Consider the following 18246-nt stretch of genomic DNA (forward strand, 5'->3'; position numbering starts at 1 on the left):
AGGAAAGGAAGCATAGAAATGCTGACGGCCAGCTGGCGGCGGTTTCGCCGGCAGTCGGGAGAGACGAGCGTCCGCGCTTGGATTGCGTATCGGAGCGACCGGTCCGCGCGCACATACGTAAGCGAGGAATGTAATCCGCGACCCGATGACCCATCCGTTACCCGTGTACGACGCGCTGCAATTCAGACTACCGATTCTCGTCCAGGGTGAGTGAGTGCGAGCTGTGGACCACGTGTTCGCGATCGTCCGCGAGAACGACGGTTGTCCGCAAGGGTCAGATTCCTGGGCAGAAAGCGCGCGAGAATGAGAATCAATTTCAGAACAATGAGCACGCTTCCGACGCGATAAATATAGCGCTCTCGTATTCTAGAGATTAATCAATCGAGTCGCATTCAGCGCGTATTCGTATTGTTCAGCGGTTCCTTTTTTGGAGAGCGGCAGAACGCCACGTTTCTCGCTCCTGTGATTCATAGTTTGACAGTCTAGCCGTTAATCGCGGTCACGCACGCTTTCTTCCCGGCGCTCCATGTGTATTTCTGTAATTTTCTATAGTAGCTCTATTCTCTCTGGAAGCGAGAATGCTAGAATGCACGCGTTGGCGCACATAATTCACAGCTGTTTCTCACGTGATCCTTCGCTGCGCGTGGTGCACGACTCGCCTTTTAATACATGAGGTGGATCGAAGGCTTTAGGTGACTCATGACCGTGAGCGAACTTGCGGTGACACGGGCAAGTCATATTAGTTCATGATATCAGTAGGATAAAGAAAAAACGATAACGACCGTTTGCTGACGACAGCGAGAATGACTCGCGAAGCTATTTCCTCAACTTTGGCGTCATTATCTGCGTTCGCGGGCGCTTATCAATTGTCAGATGTAAAACGTGAGCGATCCGGAATTTCGCGAAATTGCTGCGTTTATTTTCAGTGTCATATTACGACAAAGAGACTCTGCGTGCTTCTCTGTCAAAATTCTCACTTTCTTCTCTTCTTCATTTATCATTTGTTAAAAACATTCTTTCTTTGCAACCTCGAAATCGGCAAAATAATAATTTTCCGCAAGAATGAGAAAAAAAGGAAGATGTTTGTCCGGAAAATTTTCCTCGTAACGATGAATCAAGCCGAAGCAAACATTTGCTACTGGAAAATATTTGCTCGCTTCTGTTTGTACAATACTCCGCGATAAGTCAATTGATTCAGTATTGCGCGCTGCTGTCGATTTTACCCCAATAGACGTAAACTTTACAGCAACTTTGAATATATTAAATCACGAAATTCAACAACATTCCCTTATGACTGATCAGATTGCATTCATATTTGTCACGTAGAATAACGAAATAGAAATACAAGATAGAAAGAGATATGAAAAATTTATCTAAATTTGCTCAAAACAATATGTTATGTTAAATGTAATATGAAAAATCTGAGTATAACTTTTAAATTGATTGCTACATCACAAAAAACAATTCATATTATTTTATGATGTAAATGATTATGACGTAATAACTAATTCAGTACAATATATTTATTGCATAAATGCAATTAAAGAAATTGCAAAGTTTCCATCATCAATTGTCTCACGTCGTGATAATTAAAATCTATCTGGGCAGTCTCTTCGACTTGGCAGCGCTGATTTATTAATACTAATTATGTAATGACGTGCAATCTAAATTATAATTATTTAAGATAAATATGGAGAAATAGATAATGTGTACAATATGATCCCGGAAAGAAAGAGTAACTTAACGTCCTATTTTGTCGAAATAACTGAAATGGAATAAGGACAAAGTAGGAAGGAACAACAGCAGTGATCTACGGCCGCATTCGCCTGCTTGCATTCGCACAAACACATTAATTAATCGTTGTCGATTTTTGCGTGTCGTCCTATGAATATTCCTTCCGCCTTACGTCAAACTGTTGCTAGCGCATCTTGACAAAACGGCGAGCGCTGATAAAACGCAGCTTGCTCGCGTCTCACTATTTGCAAAATATTTCTCAAGTGGCGAATCGCGACTCCGCGTTCTCGACGGGACATGAGCGGGCAATTATTATTTTTAGACACTCGACGCACCCCGCGGCATTCTCACATTTAGCATATTTTTTCCGCGTCATTTCTGACGGCACGTTTCATTCACACGAAGCGATCTCGAGAGAGGCCTTTGCTAGTTAGCGATTAATTAGAGTTGTCTTTAAAGTCTAAAATTAGAGATAGTTTGATATAAGTGCGCAGGATCGTTATTAATTCGATCGGCAGATTTCTCTCTGCGGGAGATAAATTATTACGCAATGTATCGTCATGTGGGACGATTAGTTGGCGCAAGTAACAATGACGTTCTATCTCTGAAGTATCTAATTGAACGATGGCATACGAGGGAGTCAACTGTAGCCTTTATCTCTGATTAGCGAATAACTAATTTGATGGCACTCGTCTGTCCTCTGCGATGAATTACTTGTTACATGTGATATTCAATAACCAATAGATAACATAGTGCAAAGTATGAATTATTCAAATATTAACGTATCAGTGTGTACGCGAGAGATGTTTCATATGGCTGATTTGTAAATAGCTTGAAGAAAATTTAAATAAAATAGTTTCGTTTCTCGTGTCTTTTGGGACAAGTAAGATGTTTCGAAAGTGTACTACTTATTTTGTAACAATGGAAAGTGAAAATACTCTATACGAAATTATTTTGCAAAACACAAAAATATAATCTTATTCTTAGAGAAAATCATCTTATGTATAGTCACTTGTTTTCTTATCTGCTTATACTTAAGATCTTATATGAGTAAAAAATGGCGTTTCTTTTGGATCATTGCAGTGAACGAAAGAGTGCGACGGGCGACCGTCGGAACGCCATAGAAAGCCTGCGGCGGATCAGACGTCGGTAATCGATGGGTTGAGAACGTGAGATTCGTGGCTTCACCATCCACCATCTGCCATTCACTACCACCATCATCTCTCCTCTTCTCTTTTGGATTTACCAAGGTGCGCAGCTTATCGATGAGCCATGCTGAAGGTGGTCGGAGCCTCGTGGCTGCAGACACGCATCTCCACCTACATCCTCGTAGCCGTCGCTCTCCTCGGAATTGGTGCCATTATTCTTGGCGAATTCGGACAGTAAGTCAATATCCTGGTTTTGTTTGCAGCATAATATACGTGGACCTACTGCAAAATTAGCCGCGACTCTAACTAGAAATACGAATTCGCCAAGTCTCAACTACATCCTCCATTATTACATATTTCTGAATAAAAAATACTTTTAAATTTAAACATTAATATTGCTTTGCGTGAAACTTTTCTGTAATGTTTCCATCGATGTCCGCAGCGTTGAAGATGATGGGACTTACTCGGCTACAGTATCGTGGAATCACAAGGGCGGATATCACATTGACTTCTGGGGCCAAAGCAACGATCTCGCCAGTGTGAGATTGAATGTCGCACGCGCCTATTACAAGACCAGCATTTTCGAATCCGGGTAGATGAATGATATCATACATAACTATTTCTTCTTCCTGAGAAATATCGTATGGAAAAAAAATTTTGTTATTAATTAACTTTTGTAATTAACTAAATATCTTTGAAATTTCGATTGAAGTTATCAGAATTCTGTTTAAGCTCATAAGATTTTTAATATTCAAAATCTTGTGAACTTTTGAACAGAATTCTGGTAATTTCAACCAGAATTCTGGCTCGTTTATATATTCACCAGATGGTTAATCCAACTAAGTCTTCTTTTCCGTGTATATTTACACAATTCCGTAAATAGTCTTGTAAATACCTTCTGATCTACGGAGCGAATCGGAATTGTAGCAAAGATCATGTTCTATCAAATTAGGATATTCTACAGATATCTGCTTGAGAATCGTTCAGTTCAACTAAAATAGAATCTCGATACGCTCCAGATGGTCCATTATTGAAATAGAAACGTCGTCCAAGTACCCGGATACGGTACAAGCTTACGCGGCTGGTCTGCTGGAAGGCAGCTTGACGTGGCAATTAATCCATCACCATTGGCACAACACCGTCAACGTTGTCTGCGAGAAACGAGCCGATGAATGTCGGAAATTGATGCGATTCCTCCGCGAAAACACCGCCGTCATCCGGGAACGTGCCGAGCTTTTAGAAGCTACAGATCCATTTTGGCACATGGTAAGTTTTAGATATCACAGAGTACATGCCTGAGAAAAAAGTTCATTTATGATCATATAAAAATATATATAATTATATATGAATTTTTTTGTATATTTGTAACCTTATATATGATCATATCTAATTATATATCTCCATATATATAACAAATACTGTTGAATGAAAGAAAGAAAACAATTTGATTCAATTAAACATCGACATCATAGGCCATCACAAACATAAGTATTTACTTTAATCGTATCTTCACAACAGCATACTTTTCAGCATAAATATGTATAATTATACATGATCATATATGGCCATATATAGACAAAATTTATATATAAATCTTTTTCCCGCATGTCTATAACATTGATAAAACTTCACGTTTCGATCACAGGTGCGGTTATTCTACATCCAACTGGATGGCTTGGAAGCTGGCTGGAGATTTGCGGTTCGCCGCAGTCGGCAAACAGTGGAAATGGATACGGAACATTTCCTCTGGCTGGCAATGGCCGCCGATCTGCCAGATCTCGAGTTAGCGCCAAACGTTACCGATTATACCAAGGGCATGGTCTGCCTGAAGAACTTTCTCCGCAATGAGCAGGAACCATTGATAGCCATCGGACACACTACTGCTGCACCGTAAGTCGCTTCTGCTAACATATTCAAAGTATTACTTAGTAAATATAAAGTAAAATAGTAATATTACATCAATGTTATAATTTCCCACTCAACAATGTAACTACAATATAACACATATTGTACATAACAGTTATATTAACAGTTGTTGAACGGAAAATGATAACATTAGTGTGATGTCATTGTTACTCAATGTTTACCGGGTAGTTAATAACATAAGAGAGAAACTCCACAAATCAAACTTACATTTTTGTTAAAATAAAAAAGAAAATAAAACCTAAAAATTTTCTATTACACTTCCCGCTGCAAGGATAAACAATAAAATCAAACGTAGGTATATTTATTTACTATTGAATTAGTGCGTAAAATAATAGCTCGAGAGACTCAAGCAATATAATTGTGTTTTATTCTTCCTTAAAGATATGCTAAGATGCTGAGGCTTCTGAAGAAGTACACGTTCGGTTATCATGTATTACCAACCTTCAATACCGTAGCATTGACACCCGGCAGGTCCATCGTGATGTCATCCTATCCCGGTGCTCTATCGTCTCATGACGAGTTCTATCTGATCCATGGGGAGAATCGCGAACTAAACGTCGCCGGAATACCATTGACGGTTACTCATGAACGTGAACTATGGAATTTCACGAAGGTGAAAGATCAAGTAAGCGAGGCAAATTTTCACTGGACTCACGAATCTTCACGTTCCAAAGCTATCTTCGTAGCTCATAACAAACAAATTATGGTTGATCAAGTAATTTTTGGCACTCCATAAACGAGAATAATGAGAGATCAAATCAATTATGGAAAACAAACTGGATAATATTCTGCGAATATTACGTGCATTATGCAGGAATGTCACATTAATTTTCTTCTTCTCGTAAGCAGGTGATGTCATCCGTGAAGATAATGGCGGCGAATCGTTTGGCGACGGACAGCCATACCTGGTTCCGTGTCATGTTGTTACAAAACGGCAATGACGCAGCGCGGCAATGGATCACTTTGGAGCCGCGTAGTCGAATCGTTGGACTGATCGAACAACTATCAGGAATTATCCGCGTCATGGATATCAGCGAGCAGTTCGCCGCGACCGGTGCATTCTGTTACACTGGCAAAGCTCGTTTGCGCGAAATCAAGGTAGAATTGGGTGAGAACGGCACAGACGATGAGGATGACGATGATGTTACGAGGGACAAGCTAGCCACTAGACTGCAGAGGAACATCACGACGATAGAGAGTTTTAGAAGACTGTTGCAGGGATGCAGCCACAAGGACACCGTTGCAACCACCGCAATTACTGTTACAGAGGACGGAGATCAGACAGCACAGATTCTCGCCTACAGAGGAGATTTGGAAGAAAACGGCAATGCATCGCCGTTCGGCGTGATTGACGCAAAAATCATGCTAGCAGGTGTCGACGGTGTGGAAAGTTTCGAGGCAACTTCTGGTCCCAGCACTCTGGGCTTCAGGAAACCTTTTCGCTGGTCAAATACTTTCCCCAACGTCTCGCACATCGGCCAACCAGACGTATTCGAATTCGACAACGTCATTCCTCTGTGGGTCTGGGTTTAATAGGATATTTGTCTCTTGAAAGCAAAATTTTCAACATATCTCAAAAAGATTGATCGTTAAAATGTTGATTAATAAAATGTTTCACAAAATATTGGGCTTTGAATAAAAATCGTACCTAACTGATAATCGCAGTTTGCTAAGAAGAGTTAGTTCTTGTCTCTTGAAATATGTATTTACTAAATGGTTAAAATTTTGTAATCTCAAAGAAACAGCTGGCTCATATGTTAACTGTCAACTGTCGTAAAATTTCTGGAAAATAAAAATTAAGAAACTGATACTTATTTACATCCTTTCTTGTCCTCGAAACCACTAGTTTCCCATTCCTTTCAATTTTTTAACATTTACCATTCTTTTTATATTGAAATCTTAATATATTTATAGTATAAATAATTAAGTAGAATAATTTATATAATGCTTGAGATATATTTGAAGAATGTATAAAAAAATTAAGAAATTAATAAATCATGAAATTGCTTAATATATTTGTACTAACAGTTAAATTTTCTAGATCTCTCCTAAATTAAGTAATTTGATACAAGCAAGCCGCACATGCAGCGCGCGTTTACGTTGCAATATTGCGGTCTTGTAATGTTGTCTCTCCTATGTTCAAGATAATTATTTTCACAAGATAGTTTTTTTTTGTTCACTAAGCGTTTATGCAAATCTACTTCTTACTATTATTATACTGAAATAACAAACTCTTAATTCTTAATTGAAGTAACAAACATTTCTGGATTTACTAATATTCTAATCATGCCGACATAAGATTTGAAGATAAAAGACTACATTTTGTGTGTTATAACTTAATTTAAATATATATCATAAGATGTGGAACATAAAGCTAGAAATATATTAACATACGTGATACGATTCTGAATTTATACCTGATAATATTTCATTACATTATAATGTTATGTATTTGTGTTGAATATAAAAATAATATTCTAAAATAGTTATAAAAAAGTGTAAATGAATAAAAAAAGAAGAGATAGAATTGTCGACACTAATATACTTATACTTACGACACTTATACTTACGATATTACTGCTTTAACTAAAAGCAATTTTATTTCAACACGTTTGTAGGTCTGAATGACTATGTTTTGTAAAGAAAAATAAGAAATTCACCATCGCCCTACTTGAAACCCGTAATCTTGTGGTAGATGTAATAACGAATTTAATAAGCTGTAATTGGTATTTGAGTCAGCAAAACGCTATTAGACCGGTGGTTTTCAGGTAGGGCGAAGAAAAAGCGAATCCAACAATGCAAAGCGTTTGTATAAAAGCGACCGTCATGTAGCGCCGTTGGCATACGCGCAATGCTTATGCAGCTATCAAAATGGGTAAGTTGTTCTAATAGTATTGCTTTTACTTTAATATATATTTTGTGATAATTTTTAGGCAATATACATCTTCTTAGTGACCGATTGCGTCAAAGGACATTGGCCGCGCGTCGGCCGTCAAGCAGGATACTCCTATCAACGGCCCAATATTCCATTTGGTTTACCAACGGAAATAGGTGTTCAGCAAGGATATCCTAGACCTCAATCTAGTTACCCAAGTTATTCTTATCCTGCTCCTCCTCCACCAACACCAACACCACCAGCACCTCCTTCACTGCCACCATCGCCTCCACCTGTGTATATACCACCTCCGTCACCACCGCCACCATCACCACCACCTCCTCCACCGCCGCCACCGCCGCCACCACCACCACCACCACCTTCTCCTCCTCCTCCTCCTCCTCCGCCGCCGCCGCCGCCACCACCGTCACCACCGCCTGTGTATATCCCACCTTCAACGCCACCTCCATCGCTTCCGCCTCCGGAAACACCATCACCACCATCGTCACCGCCATCGCCGCCGTCATATCCTCCTCCGTCGCCATCACCCCCTTCTTCTCTACCACCACCTGTATATATACCACCTCCTTCACCGCCACCTCCGTCACCACCATCTCCTCCTCCTCTTCCACCACCATCTCCTCCTACACGTCCACGACATATGTATCTATCTCCATCTCGACCACGATTACCGCCACTATCTCCACGACCTACACGGCCGCCTGCTACATATTTACCTCCTTATGACAATCAACGACCACCGATTGTGTCAACTCCAGCGTCTACATATTTACCACCATATGGACAACGTGGTTCCGTTGGAATATTAAACGTTGGTGGAACGTCTACTTCTGCTGCTGAGGTTCCTGCAACCACTGCGAGTTTCCCAACGTCAAGTGTGGTGAAATTAAGTGGACCAAGCGTCACTACCGCATCTAGTTCTGCCAGTGCATCCTGCGGAACGTACAGCTCAGTACCTATTTCGATTATACCTTCCTCTACATCAAGCTATTCTTCATCTGCACCAGGATATCCTTCAAGTACACCGAATTATCCCTGTATGCAGGGCTCAGTTGTGCCAGATGAGCCTTCATCTATGTCAGGATATCCTTTGTCAACGCCTACGTCTATTCCATCGTCTTCCTCGCCTACAGCAGGATATCGTTAGTTTCGTTGTCGTTCGTCTGAGTTCTTCCGAGAATTATTCGATGATTTAGATATCGTTTATCTATTTTTCTGTTTAATGGGTTCTTAGGGTTATCTTAGACTTTCATGTTGTTTGGGAGCTCTTTCTAAAATAAGCAATGGGCAAGTTAAGTTCATTTAAGGATTAAATAGTAACAAAGTAGAAGATTTTGCAATTACCTGGAAGACAAATATCGCAAGACGTACCCGGTATTATTGGATTGTTACACTAAAATATTGGATTGTAGATTGCTAACCAAGCGGGGTAAGCATGTTAACATTATTAAATGACATAATTCGAGAAGTAATTCGATTTAATATAATCTATTTCATATTCTACTCAGTTCGTAAACTCTGAAACACTTTAGCTATTTCCCACTCAATCGATGAAATTGGTGGTGTTCGTCATTAAATAGACACAAAAGAAATGAATACTCTATCGTGTAAAAGTATTCTTAAGATATCTTTTCGTCATATGTTTAAATAAATAGGAACTATAACATAAGGAGGTAAAACTAGAATAGAGTAAAATTATAATATAAAATTCTTGTTTCTCTTTTAGTTCTTTCTTTCTTGCTTGTGCAATCAATAGTGAGTTAACGATCTACCGAAAACGGTCACTACGAGATGCGACGCTTCGTACTCAGTAAAAAACTACGAATACAAATGAGGGCGGGTCATAGTTAAACTATAAGATGTGACACGTCTGCGGTGTAGGCGGCAGGCGACAGCCGGATATCCTCGGTGCGCGAGAGTGGTCGTTGTCTCAGGTCACTATCGCCGGGCCAAGCGCGACCAGGACTTCGCGAACCGACGTTCGACCTAGCGACCGTGTCCACCGCCAGGCTCACCGTTGCAGGATCGTTCAGGCCGTTGCTTTGTATCCGACGTTGTGTGACTATCGACGCTCGTAGAGTTTTCCGTTTCTGCACGGCAAAACGCGACGGTTCACCAATCGAATTAACGATGTCTTCGTTTTACAACTATCGATATTCGCTTTACAGCAATCGTATGAATTTTATTGAGACTTAGGATGAAATATACTTTAATTGAAACAGTCATTAAAGAGGAAGAATTAATTATTTTCATCGATTTACCTCGATCATCCCTCGCCACTTGTCGGCCGCGTGTCTCGCCAGTTCCATTTTCCTCTGTTTACGTATCTGATGTTTCTTATATGTCATCTCGATGATGATTAGAGCGATACCGCCGCCGATACCGACACCGACTACTATAAACACTCCCGCCATGTTCTCCAGACCTAGTGTGTTCGGCATCTTCTCAAACTGCTCGCATTGTTGCACGTTACCTTGCAAGATCCATTGGTGGTCGAGACGCTCCATGAAACCACCTGCCAAAGCGCATCGTGAGGATACAATGCTAATGATTATAAATTGGAAGAGTTCAATAAATAGAATAATTAATGAAACAACAGATTAATATTCAGTAATTCTCGGAAATATACATTTTAGAGTATCCTCCGCACTTCACTTCACTAATAGAAACAAGCCGAGAAAAATAAGAATGAAGGTATATCGTGTCTCGTGAAACTCACTCTCATGAAAATCCAAGATCGCCAGTGTTACGGAGTCCGCCCATGGCGAGCCTTTCTGCAAACCGATCCCATAACCCGAACGACCGAACAATTCGCCGGCCGTCACCAACTCGCAATCTTGGGCCGCTTCGAATTCCAAACGTGAGCTGTCCCAGATGAACGCCATCAATTTTCTGCAATAAACAGAGCATGATTGTTTGGTATTTCGCTTGTTAAATGTTGGGAGTTTTGTTAGACTCCCATAAAATAATCTATGTTATGTTGCGCTCACCCAATTTTAATATCTCGTATAGCATCTTCGGCGGTGTCATAATTATTCGCCTCCATGGTACGATACATGTTGGACAACTCCACTTGGCGTCTAAAGTACATGTCCACAGCGGAACCCTTTACCGTCGCGCATGTCAAGTTCTCCATCGTGTTTCTTAGCTTCACAGATCAACGTATTTATACATAAAACTTTTGTATACTGAAACTTAAAGCTAATAAAATTACGTAATAAGATTTTTCGCAATAATAATCCTTACTCGAGCGTCATTAATGCCGGTTAGTTTGGTCTTGGGCCGCTCCAAAACGAGGAACGCAGCCAAATTGGCAGTGTATGATGCGACGATGATCATAGCAAATCCTGCCCACACCATTCCCAGTACACGTGCAGAGAAACTTCGAGGAGTGCCTGTCGAGATTTAGTCGACATATACAATATCAGTTTCTACTTAGGTTTATATTACATGATTTCTTATGTTTGTTCCTACTTAGGTTTATCTTATATGATTTCTTATGTTTAAATTTCTGAAGAGCTTAATGAGGACTGCTCTGATATATCTTAAAACTTATATCATTTAATATTCCTAGTAAGACCTTTAGGATGGAATTTATTACATTTTTAGAATTTTTAGAATTAATGTATTAAAAGGACATATATACCCGTTTAATTAAATAAATAAATAAATAATACGACAAATTATAAGTAGATAAATTATAAGTAGACAAATTATAAGTAGATAAATGTGAAACAGTTGAAAAATAAAATTCGCTCAACTAAATTTAATAAAAATTAAAAATCGAGAGACTCAAATAAACTAATGATATTTTCTTTTTTACCTTCTCCTATACCGCTGTTTAACAAGACACCCCAGGCGAACCAAATAGCGCTGGACAGATTGAGCGCATCCTCTTCAGTGCCGTCGGAATTGGCTAGCTTGAATCTGCCGAAAGGTGAAAATCTGTCGAGCAAGTATAGAGCGAGCGCTACTACGTGCACCGATCCCATCACCAGGATCCAGAGAGTATTGCTGAATGGTTGTAAGAAGGAGACCAACGTGGACGATCTCGAAGGCTACGTATACGAAAACAAACATTTAATGCATGTTTGCCTTTGTAAAAGTAAAATTTGAAAATGTGCATACCTTTTTCTCGAGAATAGTGATGCCTTGATACTTAAACGGTTTGCTAAATTCGATAAATTCGGCGCGCTCAGGGTTGATTGTCAGTGGCGCGACGATCATATCAGCTTGCTCGTTCACTATCTCGCCGATCAGACCGGTCCATTCCTTCTTTCCTCCGACTTCGATACGTCGTCGAGACCCGAAGGAAAAGCGAGGTGAAACACAAAGGAGGAATCCAAATTATTAATCCACTTAACACTCACTCGTAGATATAATAAAAAAGATGTATAAAATTTTATTCCTTCGCTTACCCGAACTATTTTTTATCACATAGCTGCCGAACTGACCGTCGGGCGACAGAGCTAAGCTGTAGGTGAAATTGATTGTCTTCGACAGTTCCTTCAATAGATCCATGCAATATCCCCTACAGCAGAATATTCGTGTGTCTGCGAGAGAAAGATGTATTTACAGTTTGCAAGGAAGTGTTTTACAAGAAAACGAGACATCGAATATCAGGAACGTACTTTCGTGCTCTGTTGTGTTGAAATGAGGACACGCAATCTCTTCAGGCAAGCATTTGGTTTCGCTCTCAGCTAGCTCGCGAACGTAAACAAACGGCTTCTCCTCGATCGTCAGCACTTTCAGGTGTGTCGGTATCATGAAACCTTCGGGTTTGGTCTTTAGACGACCTGGCCATATGATGCTGGACTCGTTTACTCGCAATTTCATCTTCGTACCGTTCTATAGCGTTTAAGAATATATCAAGAAATCTGTCGTGAAATTACTAGAATAGATTACGTTCGAATTCGAATATTTACTACGAAGAATCGAATACCGCAGGCGGTATATTTACTACGGAGAATCGAATATGCGGAATCTCCGGACGAGAACTGAAGGGATGATATTTAGTAAGTAAAAAAATCATTGATAGAATGTTATTGAAATAATATTCAATAACATTTTCTAGTGTGTAGTTTTAACGTTGTATTGACATTATTGTGAACAATTTTAACACTTCAATATTTCTAAAATTGCAATATCTAAAGAAATTATATTATCCGGCAGTATCTTTGAAATATTTTTGTAAAATATTCAGTGAAAACATTCAAGAGATACATATAAAATCAATATCTCAAGATGTTGAATTAATGTTCTTTGTTTACTGGGTGGAGTTAATCTTGTCTTATAATTTACTTACAGCTGGATAAAAATACTGGCCGACGGACACTTGCGTCTTGTTGTCGGAATCCGCGTATTGGATGTTAATTATGTCATATTCGGCGAATATGCGATCACCATTATCGTCGAACGCCACTCGACCCGTAGAGCCATGTTGCAATACTTGCTGAAGAATATACCTAACCAAACGTTCAAAGAAACAATTATATATTGTCTATAAAAATAGACCAGTCCAGTTGTGTATTGTCTATAAAAATATATATGTAAAAATATATAGTAATAGGGAGGAAGGGGTTGTAACAAAATTCGCGTTACTGTTTCTAAAAACTCAAGTTTTAAAATCTCTTTAAAAAATGAGACGCGAAAGTCGAGAAAAGTTTTATACGTAAATAGTTTCTTCCCGGTTTCCCATATAGAGCCGGAATCGCTGCAATCTTTCGGCGCTTCGGTGATTTTCTCCGAGTTGTTCATTGCACGCAACGCGGATACGAGCACAAATCTGTAAAACATGGTCAAACGTGACGTAACTAAGTGATCTTTAGAATTTCAAGTATTTATTTCATCTTAATTTTTATAATTCTTAAGAAATAATTAATGGACAAATAGATAATCTAGGATGCACTCACAGACTGTCGGTGATATGTGATTTCTCTTGAGTGGCGTTGATCAGTTTCAAACCTAACAAGCCCTCTGGAGCATTTGATGCTTCCAATGCCTGTTCAGTAACGATCCACACGTAACCAGCACCAGTCATGTTCAGAGCGGCCGCATCCCTGAAGATCACCCTCGCATCCGTTTTCCTATTTTGTATTAGAAAACATCAGATTTATAAGTAACTTCGCGAATTGCTGTTTTATAAAATCCGAGATCTGACCAAGTCGATCATTTATGATCGTGAGTTATCCTTAAATGATAGAATTGGTTGTTTTGAGTTATAGTGGATACTTACGAAGCGTACATGAGGCAAACTCTCGCCTGCGCACTCTTCATCTCTGTCAGTTGCTCCACGAAACTGTCTAATCCCGGTTCGAACTCGATAACTGACTCAACCTGGAAACGAGAGAGAATTGTGAGCAAACTACGAAAAGCTTACTTTAGATCTGCGCATAGGATTTTAGAATAGAAATCCATATTGTCGGATGCGTGTACAACGTACGTGCACTTTGATCTCCACGTCTTGCTCCAGATTCTGCGACGTTGTCTGGAAACGTCCGAGAAGCGCGCGACCATCTGTGTCGGAGCTGTGGATGAAGATGATCTTCATGTAGTTGAAGTGCTTCAATAGTTCCACCCAGACATCCGCCTGATGCGAATACGGCGGTACGGTGCGCAAGAAAGAGACGTGTATGTTCTGCAAATATATACAGAGCGAATAAAATTATACAAGATCTCTGTGATTAAAAATCAAAAGTAGATCAAAGAGAAATCTATAAGAATGCGCTGGAAAACTGTGCGCAGAAACAAGGAGAACGTTAGAATCTATTCGCTTTAACTTCACCTATTTACTTTTAAATGCGCGCTGACACTTTTAGGGTTTACTAACAAAAGTTATATTAATGAAATTAAGAAAATGACTACACAAAAATAATCTAAAAGATTGTAAATGAAAAGTCAGAAATTTTCATAAGCCAATTGTTAAGCTACTCTTTTATATAATTAGAAAATAAAATTTCAACTGAGTGTTCGTCTCATACGAGGACAATGGAGAGAGTAACAACGACCGGATACGAGCGTTGTTGAACTATCTTACGTGCCTTGTCAGAGAAGGCGGAATCCCTGGATGAAATGCCGATCACCGGTATGTGATAAAAGCCGCTGGTATAGGAAACCGCGGCTGGCGACAGGTCGCCGATAAGCGGGTGCGACACCACCACCGCGTACACCTGCTCGGCGATGAGGGACTTGCAGACACTCAACGCGGTCCTGATTGGATTGGAGTCCATTTCGATCACAGTGTGCTTGTACGTTACTCCTTTATTGACATATTGGGCATCGAAGTTGAGATGCTAAAATTGATTAATCAGAAACATTTTTACTGATTCACTTTGAGAGAGCGCGTATCTTTCGACATGTGGATCTTTCGGCCAATATCTAAGTCATTTCTTATGAATAAATGATACAACAATTTTTCGTCTTACGTCGATCGTTTTTTCAAAGTGCGACTTGCTCTCGTCGTTGGAGAGAACGCCGCCGATTTTGTAGAACTTGGGATTATCGTAGTTGGAGAGTCCCGCCACAGCGACGAATCCCGAATGCGGGACATTGTGCAGAACGACAAAGAGGAACGAGAACGCGATACTCACGTATAAACGCATTATGCAGCCACCCTGTAAAAAGACACAGGTTGGCGAGTCAGCGAGTTATTGACACTTCATCCATGAAGGTGGAAATCTATTCACAAAGATTAAATAAGATCCCTTAGACGTTTATGTAATATTTAGCTCTTTTTTGTAGAAATATAATAAAAAATTACATAAATTGTAATTATTTATAATATACGATATATTATTTGCAATTCGAGTGCAATTATTAGATTTTTTTCGCAAAACATATCAAGACGTTTAGTTATAAATAATACTTTTCTGTCCCCGCTTATTACGTTAAAAATTGGATCTGTCGAAGATCCCACTTATTAGAAATTGAAAGATATTGTCGACGAATGTGTATCCTTATCAAGGATAACCGGCCTCCGCCCTTCTTCTTTCTCGACGGGAACACGCCCGAATAAAATTCCAAAATTTTTCATACAACTGTGATCCAACTCGCTCAATCAAAAAATCGAAAGTAGTAAAGAGGAAGCCTACAAAGTTAATTTTTTGACAATGCAATTGCAAGCGATTAATTCGTAGACATAAGATAAAACGTTCGAACAACTTTCATTCACGCATATCATGATTAATATTTCTCTAGCCTTTGTTACATTTACAGCCTGAGACTCACCGAGCTCTCTTATCTCGTTTATTCCTCCCCCAACCAAACAGATCTTCTCAGCTGGGAGACGGATGCCCGAGGAATCCGAACGAGCTCGACTGTTTATCACGTATCGCGACCGATCCGCATCCGGAGAAAGCGCATCTTGGAACAGCCCAAGTGCTAATGAGCGCGCTCGAGACGGAGCGAACGGTGGGACGCGGATCGCAAATTCGTCATTGATCCAGTCGGATGCTGCGCGCAGAAGTCACCCCCGCCAAAAGCCCCGCTGATCGAACAATCGCCAAATTCAAACGGTGCCGATACACAGTACCGCTGAGCAAAATGCTATTTTCCTAAATTCGTTAATATTACTTCTCTGTTATTAACGAATTTGATATCAGGTAGGCTTGTCACTCAACGAGGAGTAGTCATCTCGGAGTATTCAACGTTATCGTGCACATTCGTGCATCTGTAACTTGATATTGGGCTTCTATTGGCCGTTCTTGATCCAGTAATAATTTTACATTATTGCCGTTCTAGTTTCTCGAACTCCTCGTGCTATATCCGGTTGCAGCAATTCGCGAAACAGTCATCCTTGCGCCGGGCTTTTTCTATGATTGCTGCTACTAGGTAATTACGGCAAATGAGGCCGTACGGAGCACGCTAGTTGACGTAACGGCCGACGCGAAGGTCATCAGCGAAGAGACAATCGGGGTGAGCCGCATTGCGAACAAACGTGAGCGCTCTGCAAACAAAAAATTTGTCAGTACAAATTCGAAGTTTCCTTGCAAGAGGCTGCTGAGAACAAACGATCGTTCTTGCGTTCCAAGAAACAACAAGTTCACGGAACAAACAACGCGACAGTGAAATTGGAAGAAAGTCAAAAATACTGATGTTTGGACACGTACTTAATCCAGGACATTCTTATTGTTTTGATCTTTTTTGAATATCAATATTTAACTTTCAACATATTCATACAAATATATATTCATTCAAATATATATACAAGTATTGAGTAAAATTTACATATACATTCTATGTTGAAAGATTAAATATTCGTATTTAAAGACCCCAAAATAATAAAAATGTCCAGAATTAGGTACTGACTGGGAATTGTACTTTTTACCTTAATCTATGTAGCTGCGTTAATAATCGTAATAACCGAATCAATAAAGCATTACACTCAAATAATGCTCGATTTCGAACACACGCGTTCGAGCGAGTTTCAGCTGTCGAAGCAATATTTTCTTCCTTATCGAAGTTTACCTAATTGTCGATATTCTATATATAGTTTCTTATCATTAGTACAATTCTGCCGTTCGTAGTATCGTTCCACCTAATCGCTATATAAGGATATGTTATTATTCGAATGATTGATGTGAAATTATTCGAATGTAACCAGTACTTTTTGGGATATACTTTGGATTATTTCCAAAGACTTTAAATTTTATCATCTAATTATCGTAGAGTGACGTTGGGGAACATTGCCTTAAGTGTCTGTAGTCATATATTGAGAAAGAAGATATTCTATATATACGTAAGGTGCTTCAAGAATAGTGACTCATCGCTTTTTCTCTCATTGGAAAATTTTGTGCCTCCTGGTGCGCTAAATCGACACAGCGTACATCTGTAGCCTTTCCGTCTTCGAATAGTTTTCATTTGTGTAATTTTCGGTGTAATTGAAATTTGTCCGTTTATGTTTTACACTTTCGAATTACTTCGGATACGAAGCAACGTACAGCGTTTAGTTTTATTGAAGGGCCTTGCGTTTGTGCACGCGGCTGTGAAGTTAAAGTTTGTTTACTTGAGCCATTTGTTCATCCGAGCAATTTGTTCGTTCAGAGTGCGGCCAACGTTGCCAACACTCTGTTGCGAGACGCCTCGAGCTTAGTGACTTATCATCATGATTGTTCTTGGCGTTAGATTGTTTCGCATTTTCTCTTCCATTTTGCAGAAATATGTTCATTCAGCGTCGTTTAGCGTGCGATCGGCGAATTGCCACTTTATCGAGGAATTTCACCCTCTTCCTATTCCTCCTCCCTCGGTGCGTTCGCGTGTACGGTCTTCACGTGGCGCGGGTGATTTCCGCGAAGGCGGCCCTGCGCGTCAGCGCTGCCAGCGACGACGTATCGATCCCTCCGCGAATTTCCACGTAGTGGCAACCCTCGATGACTGCGTGCGCACCCTTTCTCGCGATATTTACCGAGAGGAGAACCTACGCGACCGTCGTTCCCGAGTGCCAGTGAGGTATCCTGGTGCTATACAAGAAGACAGCGAACGTCCAAGCGCGACCAAACCGATTTCAAGGTTTCAAGTGTATCTTTTGTGCAAGTATCAAGCCAC

General features: G+C 40.0%; 3 protein-coding genes across 5 annotated transcripts; 2 read left to right on the plus strand and 1 right to left on the minus strand.

Annotated features, from left to right (window-relative positions):
- The first annotated feature begins 38 nt into the window (after positions 1 to 38).
- On the plus strand, positions 39 to 6618 carry LOC116848501 (putative phospholipase B-like lamina ancestor). 2 transcript variants are annotated; one of them, XM_032824655.1, is made up of 7 exons: positions 39 to 206; positions 2818 to 3116; positions 3325 to 3474; positions 3902 to 4148; positions 4528 to 4772; positions 5190 to 5433; positions 5655 to 6618. In XM_032824655.1, the coding sequence occupies exons 2-7, from the start codon at positions 3007 to 3009 to the stop codon at positions 6339 to 6341; spliced, it is 1683 nt and encodes a 560-aa protein (XP_032680546.1). In that variant the 5' UTR covers positions 39 to 206; positions 2818 to 3006; the 3' UTR covers positions 6342 to 6618. The 2 variants fall into 2 exon arrangements, with proteins under 2 accessions (XP_032680546.1, XP_032680547.1); XM_032824656.1 differs by having other exon boundaries at positions 5658 to 6618.
- Positions 6619 to 7659: 1041 nt separating this feature from the next.
- On the plus strand, positions 7660 to 9057 carry LOC116848461 (vegetative cell wall protein gp1-like). The gene is made up of 3 exons (XM_032824575.1): positions 7660 to 7683; positions 7742 to 7980; positions 8101 to 9057. Exons 1-3 carry the CDS (start codon positions 7660 to 7662, stop codon positions 8849 to 8851), a joined length of 1014 nt encoding a protein of 337 aa, XP_032680466.1. The 3' UTR covers positions 8852 to 9057.
- Positions 9058 to 9164: 107 nt separating this feature from the next.
- LOC116848504 (glutamate [NMDA] receptor subunit 1) lies at positions 9165 to 16095 on the minus strand. 2 transcript variants are annotated; one of them, XM_032824658.1, is made up of 17 exons: positions 15931 to 16095; positions 15129 to 15317; positions 14745 to 14996; positions 14147 to 14341; positions 13940 to 14040; positions 13617 to 13790; positions 13376 to 13489; positions 13010 to 13169; positions 12336 to 12552; positions 12123 to 12257; positions 11833 to 11990; positions 11528 to 11762; positions 10951 to 11099; positions 10695 to 10852; positions 10424 to 10596; positions 9966 to 10219; positions 9165 to 9794 (listed from the first exon to the last, which is right to left on the minus strand). In XM_032824658.1, the coding sequence occupies exons 2-17, from the start codon at positions 15303 to 15305 to the stop codon at positions 9552 to 9554; spliced, it is 2895 nt and encodes a 964-aa protein (XP_032680549.1). In that variant the 5' UTR covers positions 15306 to 15317; positions 15931 to 16095; the 3' UTR covers positions 9165 to 9551. The 2 variants fall into 2 exon arrangements, with proteins under 2 accessions (XP_032680549.1, XP_032680550.1); XM_032824659.1 differs by lacking the exon at positions 9165 to 9794 and having other exon boundaries at positions 9977 to 10248.
- Positions 16096 to 18246: the final 2151 nt, after the last annotated feature.

This window comes from Odontomachus brunneus, unplaced genomic scaffold, assembly GCF_010583005.1.
Source record: "Odontomachus brunneus isolate Ranch 3 - 2012 unplaced genomic scaffold, Obru_v1 Obru_scaffold_096, whole genome shotgun sequence".
Lineage (NCBI taxonomy): Eukaryota > Metazoa > Arthropoda > Insecta > Hymenoptera > Formicidae > Odontomachus > Odontomachus brunneus.

Coding starts and splice junctions, on each gene's coding strand:
- LOC116848501 (XM_032824655.1), top strand. CDS start 3,007: ATGCTGAAGGTGGTCGGAGCCTCGTGGCTGCAGACACGCATCTCCACC. Junction 3,117..3,324: donor ATTCTTGGCGAATTCGGACA/GTAAGTCAATAT, acceptor CGATGTCCGCAG/CGTTGAAGATGATGGGACTT. Junction 5,434..5,654: donor TCACGAAGGTGAAAGATCAA/GTAAGCGAGGCA, acceptor TCTTCTCGTAAG/CAGGTGATGTCATCCGTGAA.
- LOC116848461 (XM_032824575.1), top strand. CDS start 7,660: ATGCTTATGCAGCTATCAAAATGG. Junction 7,684..7,741: donor TTATGCAGCTATCAAAATGG/GTAAGTTGTTCT, acceptor GATAATTTTTAG/GCAATATACATCTTCTTAGT. Junction 7,981..8,100: donor CCACCATCGCCTCCACCTGT/GTATATACCACC, acceptor GCCGCCGCCGCC/GCCACCACCGTCACCACCGC.
- LOC116848504 (XM_032824658.1), bottom strand. CDS start 15,305: ATGCGTTTATACGTGAGTATCGCGTTCTCGTTCCTCTTTGTCGTTCTG. Junction 12,553..13,009: donor GCCAGTATTTTTATCCAGCT/GTAAGTAAATTA, acceptor TAAACGCTATAG/AACGGTACGAAGATGAAATT. Junction 10,597..10,694: donor ATACGAGATATTAAAATTGG/GTGAGCGCAACA, acceptor TGTTTATTGCAG/AAAATTGATGGCGTTCATCT.